At 38.8% G+C, this 16,978-nt stretch overlaps 2 protein-coding genes across 2 annotated transcripts; both read right to left on the bottom strand.

Annotated features, from left to right (window-relative positions):
• Positions 1 to 3,213: 3,213 nt before the first annotated feature.
• Zip88e (Zinc/iron regulated transporter-related protein 88E) lies at positions 3,214 to 8,668 on the bottom strand. The gene is made up of 4 exons (XM_076800354.1): positions 8,274 to 8,668; positions 5,979 to 6,321; positions 4,681 to 4,848; positions 3,214 to 4,169 (listed from the first exon to the last, which is right to left on the bottom strand). The coding sequence occupies exons 1-4, from the start codon at positions 8,630 to 8,632 to the stop codon at positions 3,960 to 3,962; spliced, it is 1,080 nt and encodes a 359-aa protein (XP_076656469.1). The 5' UTR covers positions 8,633 to 8,668; the 3' UTR covers positions 3,214 to 3,959.
• A 3,028-nt stretch (positions 8,669 to 11,696) lies between these two features.
• On the bottom strand, positions 11,697 to 14,671 carry LOC143360844 (uncharacterized). Its single transcript, XM_076799996.1, has 5 exons — positions 14,503 to 14,671; positions 14,321 to 14,441; positions 13,755 to 13,906; positions 13,548 to 13,697; positions 11,697 to 13,043 (listed from the first exon to the last, which is right to left on the bottom strand). Exons 1-5 carry the CDS (start codon positions 14,590 to 14,592, stop codon positions 11,832 to 11,834), a joined length of 1,725 nt encoding a protein of 574 aa, XP_076656111.1. The 5' UTR covers positions 14,593 to 14,671; the 3' UTR covers positions 11,697 to 11,831.
• Between the last annotated feature and the right edge of the window lie 2,307 nt (positions 14,672 to 16,978).

The raw sequence follows: 16,978 nt of genomic DNA, 5'->3' as shown, positions 1-16,978 counted from the left end.
GAAGTTTTTTGGTGACAGCAGAGCTGAAAAATTCGACGGAATTTCTAGCAAACAACAGATCGATAAAACAGAATGCTTTCGACCAGTGGTACTTCACCTTTTCAGCGATCGGCACCCCCTCGAATCTAAAAATAAGTTCTCGCACCCCCCTCGAAACATGTGTTTCTATTTGTTTATTTAGAAAATCGCGAGACAATTTATTCGTTGAAAAATATATTTTCCATCGAAAATTTACTAACTTCTCTCGCATCCCAGAAACGCTTCCTCGCAGCTTAAGAACCACCGCTTTCGACAGTAAACACTTTCGTGAAGATACTACTGCCAATAGGAAATGCTGTTCTCATTTCCAGAGTGCACGAAACAAAAATCTCAGTATCGAGTTTGCGTCGGAGTCGCCAGCTCAGGGGAATTGATTCGAATTTAGGGGAAAAAATAACCCTCCCTCTGCCATTACAGTCACGTGACATGAGGACCAATAAGCGACGGGGGCGGACCGCGTCACGTGACATTGGGACCAATGGCGCGGTAGAAGGGGAAATTAGAGTGGGGAGACAAGTCTTGATCAGGCGACTCTGTTTTCCTTTTTACAAAAATTTAAACAAGTTGTACTTGACTTTCCGAATGCTTTCAACAATGGTACTTTTAATTCTGAAGAAAGAGAAATATTGAAAGCCTAATAAAATTGATTATTTATTCCAGTTTAGTCTAGAAATGTTCAATATAGTGAGAGTACTCTTTAAACAATTTGAATCTGATTATTAATTTAATATTTGCACATTGAAAATGTACCTACATATTTCCTCTTCAACACAATTTGATAAAATTAGACATTCTATGGACGTTCAGAATAAGTTAAAAATATTCCAAATAATGTGCACATTTCTATCGACTCCATACAAATAAATATTTTTCTTTTCTCTCAAGTAAATAATTATATACGTCTCCATTTATTTCCAGAGGAATATAATTCTTGAAATCACAGTTTCGAAAAATGTCCACCAGTGGATAAATAACGCGCGTGCACATTTCTTGATCCCCAGTAAATAAACAATGCACGTATCTCTTTATTCCGAGAGGAACGAACGAAATTATTGGAAACTTCGGCGATAAGTTTGGAAAAATGGTTGTTTATTTCGAACAATATTCCAGTGATTTGTTTCTCAGTCTCCGGTAAAATTTGTTGTCGACAAGAGTAGCTGGCCGTATCGTGTACAGTGAATTATTATTTTAGCTCGACGTATTGCAGTTTTCTCTTTCCCTCTCTCTCTCTCTCTCTCTCTCTCTCTCTCTCTCTCTCTCTCTCTCTCTCTCTCTCTCTCTCTCTCTCTCTCTCTCTTTGTTATCTTTTTTCATTCATCGCGTCTTTCAATAACGGCCACATGGCGAGTTGAATCATGTACCGACGCTTCTGAAATATCGTTTATCAATAGAAGGAACAGAACACGTAATAAAAAGTTCGATTGGAATTGCCCTGACAAACTATAAATATCGCGATCGTATTAAAAACTTGTGTTATGAAAATACACGACCGAAGCGTAATAACCATAAATATCGCATTGTTCTCGGAAATCGAGAACATGCAACTGGAACGTTGCAACTATCGAGTTGCGTTGTGTTGGCTAGTATAGCTTAAGGGGCCTAATTACTGTGTTTCACTGAAAATATTTAAAGAATTTGAAAATATTTTATCTTTCCCAGTTCGATAAAATAAATAAACAGGCTATTAAGAAAATAAATAAATTGTCTACTTAGCTCCCGGATCTTGCAATTAATACAATTTTTAGTTTCCATAAAAATCCGCAGTCTAGTTATGGCACAGGGAAATTGAAAAATTTCGGTCGCCTGTAAGAACTACTGTCAAGGCGATGATGGATCTTCACGTATCGCGACAATTTATCATCTATCATCGACGTTTCTTTGAATTCATCATTGGACCTTGGAAAAGTAATCATTACTTCTGCAAATGCTTACAGAGGTCTCGTGTTCTATCACACGGATTAAAATGTTAGTTAAACAGTTTTCGACTACGAAGTTTCTACAACTTACTGTATCATACTTGCTTACTTCGGATTATCGCTCTTTTCATTATCTTCAACGTCATCTGGCCGATACGCACTCTGAAACACTCGAAATCGAAAAAGAAACACTGATAATCTCTTTGTGTTGCGACCGCCATCTTGGATTCGTGAGAAAATAGATCCGTTATCTGCCAGACCATACAAATCTATAAAAGGCGAGAATAAATATTATTTTTAAACCTCGAATGAATTTTTACTGTTTGCAAATGATCCAAAACAGGAAAGAGGGATCCACGATTTAATTTTTAAGTTACTTTAATTTTCAAGTGGAAGAAATTTTTAAATTTCACAAATTTGTATTTCTGTGCTATTTTTAAATTTCACAGATTTGTATTTCTGTGCTATTTTAAAATTTCACAGATTTTTATTTCTGTGCAATTTTTAAATTTCACAGATTTGTATTTCTGTGCAATTTAATATTAAATTTCACAGATTTTTATTTCTGTGCAATTTTTAAATTTCACAGATTTGTATTTCTGTGCAATTTAATATTAAATTTTAATTTCACATACGAATGTTATCTAGTGAGATATTCCTATTATTTGAAAATTAAAAATACTAATCAGTTCTGCCGCAAAGTAAATGATTTATGTCAGAAAGGGAGGAAACTCATCAGATGTCCAGAAACGTTAAACTCATCTTTCACGAGATAGATCGAGCTAACCTGATCCAGCATGGAGGCAACTAGTCAAGATTCCCGAAATTTCCAGAGAGTACATGGACCTGAAAGACTTCATCTCGTTAGGAGTTGTTGCAGTGAGATATTGCATTACAACGTATGAAGCCGCTCGTGCGCCATTTTCTTCTCGACAGTTGTCTACCGAGTTGTTAATATATTTCCTGCACTGAGAAACTGGTTCTCGAGAACGATGCGCCTTCGCGATTGCGTTAGGTGTACAAATTAATTCGTAGATTTATTTACAAAGTATTACATTATACTTTACAAAATAATCTGCATCGCTCTCTGTGCATTTACTCGGTTTTACAAGTAATAAACGGACTGATGCACTTATGACTAAACTAAGTCTTTCAAATATAAAACTGAGAAAACATTTGAAGAATTTAGGAGCACTGGTTTATTAAAATTATTATTGTTGGCTTATGAAAATTATTATTGCTGGTTTATGAAAATTATTATTGTTGGCTTATGAAAATTATTATTGCTGGTTTATTAAAATTGTTATTGTTGGCTTATGAAAATTATTATTGCTGGTTTATTAAAATTATTATTGTTGGCGTATTAAAATTATTAGGAAAGGAAGTTTTTATTTAATTTCTGTCGCTCGCAATTGAGTTAACAAATTTTCATTTTGCATAAAAATCTGCAGTCTTTGAATTCGGAATAAAGTTAGAATTGCCTGTGAGAGTTAATTTGTACACCTACTAGAACAGATGTTATTTTAATATTATTTTTTTTTTTCTGTTGCCACATAGTATTTTTCAGCGTTCCATCTGACAAACATGAAGATTGCACAGGGAGGGAACGTGGATTAGAACGAGGTATCGATTTCGTTAGAGTATTCTATTTCCATGCAATCTTTAAAGTATGTATTTTCCTCCATTCAACCCTTCTCTTATTCTGACACGACTCTCCCAATAACGTTACACGTACTTGCGCTTATATTTATACAGAAACAAGAATAGCTCCCCGAGGAAATTTATTTCAGACGTTCCCTTTATTTTCCCCCTCAGTTTTGCGCGACAGCATTCCAATTTATTGGGACCTGTGAATTTTAATTTGATTCGATACAACACGCGCAACCGTCGATAGTGCTCGATCGCTTCGTAAAAAATGGCGGGGTTTTCGCCTGGCTTTGTTATAGTGTCGTGTTTACAGGCTTGCGTTCCGTAAAGAATTGATTCTATCAGTGATTTCTGTTATCAACCGCCTACGTAGTTGTTTATCACGTATATAATGACGAAACCGAGCACCACAGAAATGAACTGCATGATTCCAGCAGAACGTCGCGAGCTCTTGTGCCATCTTGCTCTCTCTCTGGGGAGAATTTCACTGACTGTCACGAACAGCAGTGATCCCCCGGCTAGACCTTGCAGAATTGGCAGGAACACCTTCAGCCATTCGTTTTTCATCTGTAAAACAATAGTTAATTTTCAAATATTCACTTCGCAACTTTTGCGAAGACTTTGAACTTCTATGTATTCAAATGAATTAAATTCGTGACTCTTTCTTCGCGAATTTATACGTTCTAGTCTCGAAAATAAATCTCTCATAACTTTCCATGCATTTGCTCCATTAATAAATAATCAATTTATTGTGGTTGCCACGAATTTTAAAGTTGTACCTATGAAAAGTGACAGATAATATTTTCACGACGTAATTTGCATGATTTATTCCCGGATATTGATTTTCACACAGACTCCCATCAATTTTTATTCTACCCCATTTATTATTTTCCACAGATTTTTGCATCTGGTCCAGCATTCGAAATTTTAAAAATAATTACGCTCTCTTTGAAACGTGTTCAAATATTGATAGGAGTCGTTTATTGAAACGACACAAAAATTTGCAAGCACCGAAATATTTGGTAGCCATAAAAAAAACATTGATTACTTAATAAAAAAAAATTGAGTGTATACATACCTTAAGCATTAACATGCCAGTTCCTATGCCAACCGCAGACCCGGCTGAAAAGGTGAATATTGCGAGCACTAGCCTAAAGACGGAACTACTTGCGCCAGCTAATTCCAAGCCTAAACAAAAACCGACGACGAACTTGTGCGAGGCCACTGCACCAACCAAAAGCAACACCTACAATAAAAAATATGACACAAACAATTATTAAATAACTTATTCAAATCCATAAATGTTCCATAATTATAATCGGTAAATAACTCCTAATTGTGAAGCGTCTTTTGTGGACCAGAATCGAGTAAATTCAGAGAAATGGGGTCATATACCACCTATCAACAAAAAATAATTTATAAAAATCGATTTTCCAAATAGTTTAAGTCATTATTGACAGACGGTCAATTAGAGAAGAGTAGTTTTGAGAAAATCTTGTTTAACATTGTAAACTTGCCAATAATTTTGCTATTTCGATGGCATTAAGTATAAAATTTTTTAAAACAAAAGATAATTTATAAAAATCGGTTTCTAAATAGTGTCAGATGGTCGATATTTAAATAACGCCGCCTCAAATTTCCAAATGTTGAAGCACTTTTCTATTAATATTTAAAAATATGTGGACTTGTTTTTGATGATTTTTCGAACACCCTGCGTATACATCATGCTAAACCGATCAACGAATATCGAGAAAGAGAGGATAGAACCATTGAGTGAGTGATATGTGAGCCTTCAAAGGGAATAAACCGTGCTATGATCGCATTCCACCGTTTAATCATTGCCATACCTCGAATCCATCATCTATCATTCTCTATTGTTCATCCATGCAAAATAAAAGACATGTTGCCTGAACAATGGACACCTACACCCGCTCCACCAACAGTCAAAAAACAATGTCAACACTCGCACCATCGTGTCAGATTTTTTAACAAAAATGGTTTCAGCAAATGTCATAAAGGCTGCAAAATAAAAGCACTACAAATAAAAAATTTAGATATCACATATTAATTCAAACTATTTCAAACTGAAAGAGAAAGATTTTCCATATTTTATGGCCGTTGTTCAATATTTCAGTTAGTATCGAGCAGCCTCTGAGCAATATATTGTTCCGAACATTTTATCTCAAACCGTAAATAATTAAACAATTAAAAGCAATTAAATTTTATATGGTGCAGAGAATTTGTTCTTCTAATAATTATTTTTGTAGATTTATCTACTCACAGAGTTTCGCCTTCGTATTTTCAATTTGTTCGTGTGGTTGGAGGGTAGAGAATGTTAGGTAACCGTCCACTAATTAAATATTGCAAATCACGTACCTCCGAGGTTGTTTTCTGCAAACCGATCGCCTGTCCCTCGAGCATCGAGTGCACCGTGAGCGCCAGCAAAAGGCCAACGAGGCTGGTGTTTGAATTCGGGCAGGGCTCCGAGTGATTACCGTGGCACAACAATGTCTCCTCCTCGTGAAAACACGATGCAGGTGCACCCGGCGCACATTGCACCGCCCCGTAAGTGCTGTTTTTCCAACCGCCGATCGTTCCGTTCCCGTAAGGGTTCGCCTGATAACCCGTTCTCAGATTAACCTCCGTCGGGTAAACACAGCTGACGGATTGGCCCGACGTAGAGTAATTCGCCTGGTGGGAATGGCTCCTGCAATGATCTCTGCGACCGAAAAAAACAACATTTTTTCCAGTCGAAACTACAGTGATTTCTCTATATATGTCGCCAAGACCTGCATGCTAAACGTCGCGGAATTATCCCCACCACTGTGTCCCAAAAATGTAATTCCTTGCAGGAGGCGATTCCCGAGATCATTTCAAGCAACTTTTTCCTTTGCGAAAATCTTCTCCGCGGCTCCGTTGAGGAGTTATTGAAGAAAAACACGGGCCAACCAGAGCGCGGCTGCAGCGGACAGGCCCCGCCTCTGCCAATGACAACGCCGCGCGCAGCTGGGACCTCCCCGCCGAGGCGGAGTCAGACCGCTGTAGGTGCGTTCTGATTAGTCCGCGTTTTTCGTTAATAACTCGTGAACGGAGCCGCGGAGAAGATTTTCGTAAAGGAAAAAGTTGCTTGAAATGATCTCAGGAACATTTTTGGGACGCCCTGTATAGTTATAGTAGAATATTAGAACCTTATTTTAATATTTTATGTGTTAGAATATTAGGATCTTATCTTAATATTGGAATTGATATTTATTTACTGTGGTTTACGCATTCCATTTCAGCATCGCATTGCAGAAGTCTGCCGCGCAAAGTTGCAAATTGATAGATTGAAAACATTAACCGGAGGAAGCCAAAGAAAATGGGAGGAGCGTATTCAACGTCAGTTTGTTTCGTTCAGGTGTTTATTGAAAAATAAATCGATCATCCTGACGTAACGAATTAACTTCCATTCGGTTCTCGAGGATGTAGGTCGGATAAAAGAGTAACATGATTAGCGCGAAACAAGCAATAGCTTCTACCGAGTTTCTTATTCGCCTTCCATTATCAGAGGTTTACCAAAGACTTGAACGGTATTATTGAGCGGTTTAGAGTGAAACGTTGAATTTTCACCGACATGTATATCGAACGCTCGACACTATGATACGAGAATCTTAGTCTGTAATTTATTTCCAACAAGTTGCACAATTTACTATATGGTAACAAGTTGAAACTGAAAATAGTCCTCGAAAATACTCAACTACAGATATATTCTAATTTTTATTTAATTAGTCGCAAACGGTTTTAGGTATGATCAATTACAAGCCAACTAGAGTCAACGATTTGATTGTTCACTGACTGTCTGCCTGTACTTTGTTAATAAATGCAGAGGAGAATTACAGAAAAAAATGTAAGTACACAATATATGTCAAAAAGTGACGTAAATACATATCATGGAATAAGAGTTAACACAGTTGGCTAGTGAACAAATAAAAGTGTGTATTAGATAAATATGTTACTTAAAACAAGAATAATATTATTAAATAACCATATAGTACCACTCTCACTCGTTATTTAATCCCATCTACTCGACAAGAACAAATAACATTCCAAGCTTTAAATAGTCTTCCGCGTTATCGATCACACATTTACACAAACACTGTACGGAAATTAGCAATTCTAGGGCAGATAGCAGCGTTGCAAATAGTGTATCTCACATGTTTGCATTTTGCGGACCATTTACCAAACACAGGGCGTCGCTATATTAGCTCAAAGACCACAACTGGAATGCAGATTCCATGCGTTTATGGCAGACGTGCTACGACAAGAATGGGTCAAACACAAAATTGTAAAGACCTCGAAAGTCAAACTCAACTCCTGTCACCTGCTTGGCTACAGGTGACAATTACGACAAACCCCCCGAGTCAATGATAGAAAACCGAAACAAACAACAAAACAATTAAATAAAAACGTATTTTCTCTCGTGATAATCTTGACAAGCCAAAAAATAAAAGTGTTCCTAATCTCTCCACAGTATTGTATTTTACAATTTTATTTTATATTTTAATTGAAATCTAATCGTAGCAATCTCATGCACAGGCGCAACAAAGCAAACGCAGATGCATAGATGCATCTAGACTAAACGTATCCTCCAAGATTAACCAAAAAAAAAAAAAATAAAAATTGCAGACATACATCCTACTCGCGCCATATCGTCCCTCTGTCTCCCTATTGGTCGGCTCGGGTCCGTGATCGATCCCGCTGCCCCAGACGTAGTGTATCGTCTCGTCGATCAGGTACAACAAGAGAAATCCGCAGGCGAATATCAGGTCCGCATAATCGGGCATCAGCTCCCTGGACTCGGGCAGCATGTGCAGTATGCAGGTGGCGAGCAATACGCCGCCGCCGAAGCACAAGGTGCAGGAGAGCAGCAGCCTCTGTTGCAGTTCACGGACGCGGGAGACGAAGCAGACGGGCGCGACCCCGACGACGAAGCTGCCGACCCCGATCGCGATCATCGAGGCGAGCTTCGCCTGGACCACGGTGATCGTCATACTTTCAGAAGCGGAACGACGCGACGACCCGGTATATCCGGACTGTTCGCTGGCACTGGCAGGCCGGCACCACTCTGGTTTTCGATTGACGCTAATCTAGAGAGCCGGTGATAAGGTCAATCGGCTCGAGAGACGCGGCGATCTCACTCGAAAATCGATTATCGGGGAAATCCGAGCTGGATTTCAACGGGGACGAGTCGCGCGTGGGGACCAGTTTCCGTGCCGGAAACGGTGATTGCATTATCATCTGTCAGCAACTGTAACCGGTGCGAGACGATTCGGCAAAGTGCGGAGCCAAAATGGCGACGGGGACACGCGCTGTCCTGGGGAACGTGCTGGCCCCCCGGAAACGTGTCGGGAGAGCGCTGGATCAGTTTTAACTCGAAGGTGATAAGAACGGCCGATAAGACGTGACGTTCGCGATCGCCTTGGACTTACCTAGAGTCTCGCCGGTTATCTGCCCACCAGACAATCGATGTACTTTGTCACAATCGACGCGATCCCTGGCACGGCCAGCGATGGGAGCGAGTGCGGTAGAACCTCGGTTCTTGATCATTGGAAGGTAGTGGGGGCATTTTCGGAGAAGTTCAATTTTTGATTGGAGGCAATTTTTACATTATCAAATTTAGCTACTGGCTCGCTGTCGAGATTAGTGATGGGTTCGAGTGCGGTAGAACCTCGGTTCTTGACCATTGGAAGGTAGTGGGGGCAATTTCGGAGAAGTTCAATTTTTGATAGGAGGCAATTTTTACATTATCAAATTTAGCTACTGGCTCGCTGTCGAGATTAGTGATGGGTTCGAGTGCGGTAGAACCTCGGTTCTTGACCATTGGAAGGTAGTGGGGGCATTTTCGGAGAAGTTCAATTTTTGATTGGAGGCACTTTTTACATTAGCAAATTTAGAAACTGGCTCGCTGTCGAAGTTAGTGATGGGTTCGAGTGCGGTAGAACCTCGGTTCTTGACCATTGGAAGGTAGTGGGAGCATTTTGGGAGAAGTTCAATTTTTGATTGGAGGCACTTTTTACATTAGCAAATTTAGAAACTGGCTCGCTGTCGAAGTTAGTGATGGGTTTGAGTACGGTAGAACCTCGGTTCTTGACCATTGGACGGTAGTGGGAGCATTTTGGGAGATGTTAAATTTTTGATTGGAGGCACTTTTTACATTAGCAAATTTAGAAACTGGCTCGCTGTCGAAGTTAGTGATGGGTTCGAGTGCGGTAGAACCTCGGTTCTTGACCATTGGAAGGTAGTGGGGGCATTTTCGGAGAAGTTCAATTTTTGATTGGAGGCACTTTTTACATTAGCAAATTTAGAAACTGGCTCGCTGTCGAAGTTAGTGATGGGTTCGAGTGCGGTAGAACCTCGGTTCTTGACCATTGGACGGTAGTGGGGGCATTTTGGGAGATATTAAATTTATGATTTGAGACGCTTTTTACATTAGCAAATTTAGCTACTGGCTCGCTGTCGAGACTAGTGATGGGTTCGAGTGCGGTAGAACCTCGGTTCTTGACCATTGGACGGTAGTGGGGGCATTTTGGGAGATATTAAATTTATGATTTGAGACGCTTTTTACATTAGCAAATTTAGCTACTGGCTCGCTGTCGAAGTTAGTGATGGGTTCGAGTGCGGTAGAACCTCGGTTCTTGTCCCTTGGACGATAGTGGGGGCATTTTCGGAGATATTAAATTTATATTAAATTTACATTCAATTCTATATCACTAGATTGCTGTGCTTTGTGCAAAAAATTCCATGTTTTAGTCCCCCCTCTAACAATTTTAATAGATTAGAAATAAAATTGAGTGTATTGTATAAACAATTTGGAAAATGATATACTGACTACTGAAACAATCACCCTACTGTTGGAGGCACTTTTCACAGCAAATTTAGGTTAGCTACTGGCTCTCTGTCGAGACTAGTGGTGGGATCGAGTGCGGTAGAACCTCGGTTCTTGTCCCTTGGACGGTAGTGGGGGCATTTTCGGAGATATTAAATTTATATTAAATTTACATTCAATTCTATATTACTAGATTGCTGTGCTTTGTGCAAAAAATTCTATGCTTTATTCCCCCCTCTAACAATTTTAATAGATTGGAAATAAAATTGAGTGTATTGTATAAACAATGTGGAAAATAATATACTAACTGACTATTGAAACATTTACCCTACCATTGGAGGCACTTTTCACAGCAAATTTAGGTTAGCTACTGGCTCTCTGTCGAGACTAGTGATGGGTTCGAGTGGGGTAGAACCTCGGTTCTTGTCCCTTGTACGGTAGTGGGAGCATGTTTGGAAATATTACATTTAAATTAAATTTAGATTGAATTCTATATGACTAGATTGCTGTTCTTTGTGCAAAATAAAAATTCTATGATTTATTCCCCCCTCTAACAATTTTAATAAATTGGAAATAAAAGTGAGTGTATTGTATAAACAATGTGGAAAATAATATACTAACTGACTACTGAAACAATTACCCTACCACTGGAAGCACTTTTCACATTAGCAAATTTAGGTTATCAGCTACTGGCTAGCTGTCGTAACTAGTGATGGGTTCTCGAGTGCGGTAGAACCTCGGTTCTTGTCTCTTATACAGAAGTGTAGAAATGATAATATACTCTTCTGCGTATAAAATTACCACATTTGATTGAACAAAATAATTGGTCCATTCCTCAGCTTCAATGTACAGCTTCGTGTCCTTACACAAACAATTTAGAAATTAATACATTAACAATAATGACTACAGAAACTTAAAAACGACTTTAAAATCTAATTATCCCAATTGACAATTACAGAGGAGCACACATGTTCTCGCGCGAATACCAATAATTGCCATATTCCAAATGATTATTAATTACGACTCTAAATTATTACCAGATATTCCAAAATCCCCGCCAATCAGATCACCATTAAAAATTTACATGAAATCTCCAGTCAGTTGAAAATCTAATTATCCCAGTTCACAATTACAGAGATGCACACACATGTTCTTCTACAGATACTAACACTTGCCATAGTTACTCCCATTATTAATTAAAACATCAAATTATTACCAGTTATTCCAAAATCTCTGGCAATCAGATCTTTATTAAAAATGTATATCAAATCCATATAATTATATTATAAATAATATTATATCATAAATTCTTCTCCCAAATCCGAGGCTATTAGTTCACTCTGTCGGACCAATACATCTCGCTTTTAGCGTTTACCGGGATTCCCAATTCGTTTTCGAAATTCGTACGGATTCGGTACTCCACCGACGCCATTCTCCTCCGACCTCTCAACATCGCTCGATCCCAAGGACCTCAGTACCGCCATTTTATCCAACAACTTCTTCCTATTCTTCATCCGATGTTCCTCAGCATTGATCCTCTGCACGCTCTCCTGATAAATGCCATACCTCTCCAGATAATTCGACTTGTCCTCTTGTTTCTCAATTTTCTTCTCGCTTTCCTTCAATTTCGCGTTGTTCTTCGTTTTCTCCTTCGCTTTCAAACTCCCGGAAACCGCGGAGCAAGCGGAAACATTCGAGGCGGCCGATTTCGCCGTCAACGGCTCCGACTTCTCGGACAATCGATCCAAAGTCTTCCTGTTCGCGCTCCTTAATATCCTAGGACGATCCGGCATTTTTTTCTCCTCTTTCCCGTCGCCGGCGCAGGACCTCCTGTCGATGCAAATGGGGTTGCAATCGAACATGCTCATCGGGCTGCGAATGTTCTTCAGGCTGGCCTCGATTAGGTCCGCGAAATCGAAGCTGTCGTCCCTGGTCGCGCACCGATCGTTCACGGGCAGCTCGATCGTGCTCGAGCTCGTCGATTTGCTCTGCCCGATCTTCCTACCGGTCTTCTTCGATCTCGCCGCGGCTGATTGCATCGGACCGCATTTCTCGATTGCCGGGGAGCTCGCGTGAGTCGGACGCTTCGGTTTCTCGCGGTTCGATCGATCCTCCATCGGTCTGCCGCCGCCATTGCTGCCAACCTTCGCGTCGCTCCTCCTCGGTTTTATCTGTCGCTTGTCCGACTTCGTGTCGAGTTTATTCGGCGGCGATTTAACCGTTTCGTGATTCCGCACAGCCTTCGTTGACACTTTCGTGTTGCTCTGAGCGGTCTTCGCGAGCTTCCGGTCGCCCGTTTGCAGAGATCGCAACGGAGGAACTTTGCTTCGCGGACTAATCTGAGTCTCGTGCGTCGACTTCGGGAAATTATGGCTGGACGGCTTCTTCGGGACGGGATTTTGGATCGATTTCTTCGGAGCAGGATCCGGGAACGGCTTCTTCGGGGTCTGATTCAAGGCCGAGTGGCACTTCGATGTTGATTTTGAGGCCGGAGCCGAGACCTTTAATGAGCTGTCGAGTTTTGCGCTCGGTTTTGCGGCTGACGTCTGTTTCGCTGGCTGGCGGGACCGAGTTTCCTGAAAAACGACGGGATTTGCAATTAAACTGCTGATGGGCTTTTCGAATGTCGTGGGGTAGTTAGGGGATGAGAAACTAGTTTCGGATTGATGTTGTGTTGAACCTAACTGCTAGTTGTTTGTTACTGGAGTTCGTTTCGCGAACGTTGTCACAGTAGGTTATTTTAAAATTTATTTAAGATTCAATCGATGTCCGAAATTTCCGTCCCTCAGGGAGCCCAATTTAGTTTAATTACTATTTAATTGTTTCAGTTTTATTTTAGCCTTCCAAACTCCACTGGAAAAATATATTTCTGTTCACGATCATTATTAATAAACAGCATTAATTTTTGCATAAATATATAAAAATATGTGTAAATAAAAACGTTAACATTTAAATTATTCTCATTTAAATATTCGGAAGGTAAATTATGCGATCCAAGTGCTCCAAATATGAATTATGTAAATTAAATGTGTAACGCGTGTGAAATCTCGTTTTTCAGGGTTCTGGCCGCGACGGGGTTAATTAACAAATACCTTCTGTTCCTTCATTAGTCCCTGTATCTGTGTCAGCCGGAATAGTTGCTTCCAATTAGTGGATAATTTATCGTCCCTGCTCGTTAACGACGTGTGCCTCTTGCACAAGATTTCCCACACGAAATTCTCGTCGAAGATCTAAATGTTTAAAAATAAATCGGTAAGTACGTCTCGGATTTGTATACTTTCCGTTACCTCTTTGGCGACGTGCGACAGTGCTGTTAAGTTTACAACGTCGTTCACTGTCAGATAGTCGACCAACCTTGCCACCACGTTCTTTGGCAGTGTCAGGAGAGTCTGACTTGGTTTCGCAGCGATGTTCTTCACGTGCCTCAGTAAATATTTGCCTGACATACAGCAATTGGTCTATTTGTTTACTAAATGTTAACTTAGTAACGTGAATAATATTTATTGTGGCATTACGATTTCAAAATAAACCGTGCGATACGCGCAATTTAATACAGTAGAGAAGAAGGATAAACTTCACCTTGGCGACCCAGATATTTTAAATTTTTTTAAATATAATCCTGTAGAATTTGACTAGGAAATGCCAAAAAGCGAAGTTTTTAGGCGAGGAGTTAATTGGTCGAAAAGTTATGCGGGTTTAAAGTTAATTCAATGGAAAGGGAGATCAAATAAATTTTGATCAGAAATAATAATAATATAAATGTTCTAAAATCACAGGGCAAGAGGTTAATCAAAATTGTAACCCTGCGATATTAAATTTTCTAATAGGACGTTTAAAGGCAATCTCCAGATACCAAAAGCTCGTTGGATCTCTTCTTGCAGATATTTATCTCGCTCGAAATCCACAAAATTTGAGGTTCGCACGAGTGGTGTCTTATGTGGACCATGCGAGATCTTCCAAATGTACAATATCACCTGCAAAAGCGTACCGATAGCGACGAATAGAATTTGTCAAATAATGTTCGATCATTTATACCTTGTTACGGATTACTTTGAGCCCGTAATAATCTCTGCTAGGCGAAGGTGCGACCGAATACTTCTCCAGATACTGAATCTCATCGTTCATACTCGACACATCAAAATTAGGCGAAATTCCCGCGTTTCGTGTGAAGTTTCTTCAGTCGCATTCACATGAACGGAGTCGGAACTATGAATTTTTAGCGGCAACTTTACATCAACCTAACAATTTACAGAAAATTGGGATCACAATTTTTAATGTGCTTTTATTAAAATTTAATGGCCTCGATATTATTATTTAATTGTCACATACAATTGTTACGCTCTACTTCGTAAAATAGCCGATAAAAAATTATTTATATATATTTATTTTATCTTATAATTTTCTATTATAATTTTTGTTTTGTATTGCTGGGACGTGGGAGATCGTTGAACAGGACGAATGAAAAATATATGTTGAATAGTCTGAGACGTTCAATTTCGTGACATTTTTATTACAATAATTCCATATGAAGAGATGAAGATAAATATAGAAATGTTGAAGTAAAAATGGAAAGTTGTGTGACATTACATACTATTTTGTAATGTATATTATAACAATATAGAATAGGTAGGCTATACAGTAATATCACAATGCATGATTCACAACTTCGTAAAAGTCTAGAGAGGAGAATATAAATCTAAAATGGAGGCGTCGCTCGATCCGTCGATTTTCCGCAAGATCGACAACGCTCCTTTTTATCGATTAGAAAACGCGATGAAAAATGTGTGAATTTTTTTCCCCCGGGTTACTCTTTCCTCGTTTCATACAGTTTTATACACTGTTTTTTTTTTTTTTTTTGCAAAATCGGAATTACGTGTATAATCGAGAGCAGTTTATGCCAATTTGTTTAAACGATCGTCGTTGCTCGTTACAATAATATTCGAGTGATCGACGACGCTAGAGAAGCTAATAGTTTTTTGTGTAGAGAGTGTACCATTTTTTTTCTTTCTTTTTTCTTATAGTGTTTGGTACTCTTCTTAACCGTAATAGTAATAAGAATAGTAATTAATAACAAGAGTAATGATCAATAATCGTGACAACAGACACATATTAATTTCCTTTTCTCGATTCTTTCTTTCTTCACGGTTTGATTGCATGATTGATATGACGTTCCTAACATCTCGAAACAACCGCTATGATCTCTTCGGACACGATACTTAAAAAACCGCATGAAAATAAATTACTATACGCTACCATAGTCGAGAAAGTCTTATGAGCGACGGAATAAACTTAAAGGCTCGTATTCATAACACTGTATTATCACTAAACGATACACCTTTGTTCATATATCGACGAATTCTTTTTGTTTCAATTTTCGGCCGAAGTTCCGAAAATCGGTCAAATCAGATTCAGCTCAAATTTTCCACATAGCCTCATTTTGCATTAAAAACGTGTTTCTCAAAAGGATTTTTGACGTCTCGAACAAAAACTTTATTTATATTAGTATCATTTTCTACCTTACCGACGAATTTTGGTTACAACACGTAGAATTCGCTGTAGCGAGTGGCCAATAAGGTAGGAAATGATTTTAGTACGATCAAAACATTTTTTCGAGTCGCCAAAAATCTTTTTGGGCAGTATGTTTTTAATGCAAAATGAACCTATTTACCAAATTTCAGCTCAATCGGATTTGGCCGATTTTCAGAACTTTAGCCAAATGTTCAATGATGCAAACAATGATCTTTGATCAATCAGACGACAGATGAGAAACACAACGAGTAGCGGTATACTTGTCACGCTTATGCGACTAAACATTTCGATACTCCCACCTCTCGATCCCTAAATTTAAACAATGATTGGATTATTTCTTATTGATTATTTTTCAATTTCTTATATCGAAATATTGCCAATTTCCGATCAGAGTAAGAAGTTATTAATATTATAATTTTGATTATAAATATAGTTTATTTGGCGATTGTCTATGTGGTTAAAAGAACTTTTCCCTTAGAATCTTAGAATGTTCAACGAATTTCGTATAACGCGTGTTGCACATCAACAAGTAAATATATTATGTATGCATATCATTTCTAGGAGAATGGTTAATTGATTTTTCTTTTCTTTTCATTTTTTTTTCCTTTCTTTTCTTTTCTTTAAGTAGTGTAAAGGAGTATAGTTCGTTCTACTAGAGCGTTTTGAATACAGGCCGAACAGTATAAAAAATTGAGTTTCATGTCATTGCAAAAGCGTTTCGCCACACGAACTGGTCGTTGTTGGAAATAGGTTTCCGACAAATATGTATGGCTGTGAGTCGCTGAGAGGAAGTTAGGCGATCTGAGCGAAATGTGAATTATCCCTCCTCTAATTAGTAGTTTATATTTTTTCGATTAATTAAGTCCTTCGTTTCAGAATTTCTATTTCAGCTCCGATTTCTATTTGAGCTTGAATCTCGAGAGATCGATCGAATTAAATCCTCAAAGAATCCTAAATCCTCAAAGATCAATTGAATTAAAAC

This window comes from Halictus rubicundus, chromosome 14, assembly GCF_050948215.1.
Source record: "Halictus rubicundus isolate RS-2024b chromosome 14, iyHalRubi1_principal, whole genome shotgun sequence".
NCBI classification, from domain to species: domain Eukaryota; kingdom Metazoa; phylum Arthropoda; class Insecta; order Hymenoptera; family Halictidae; genus Halictus; species Halictus rubicundus.
Note: the sequence above shows the minus strand (reverse complement) of the source record. Positions and strands in the feature narration are given on the sequence as shown.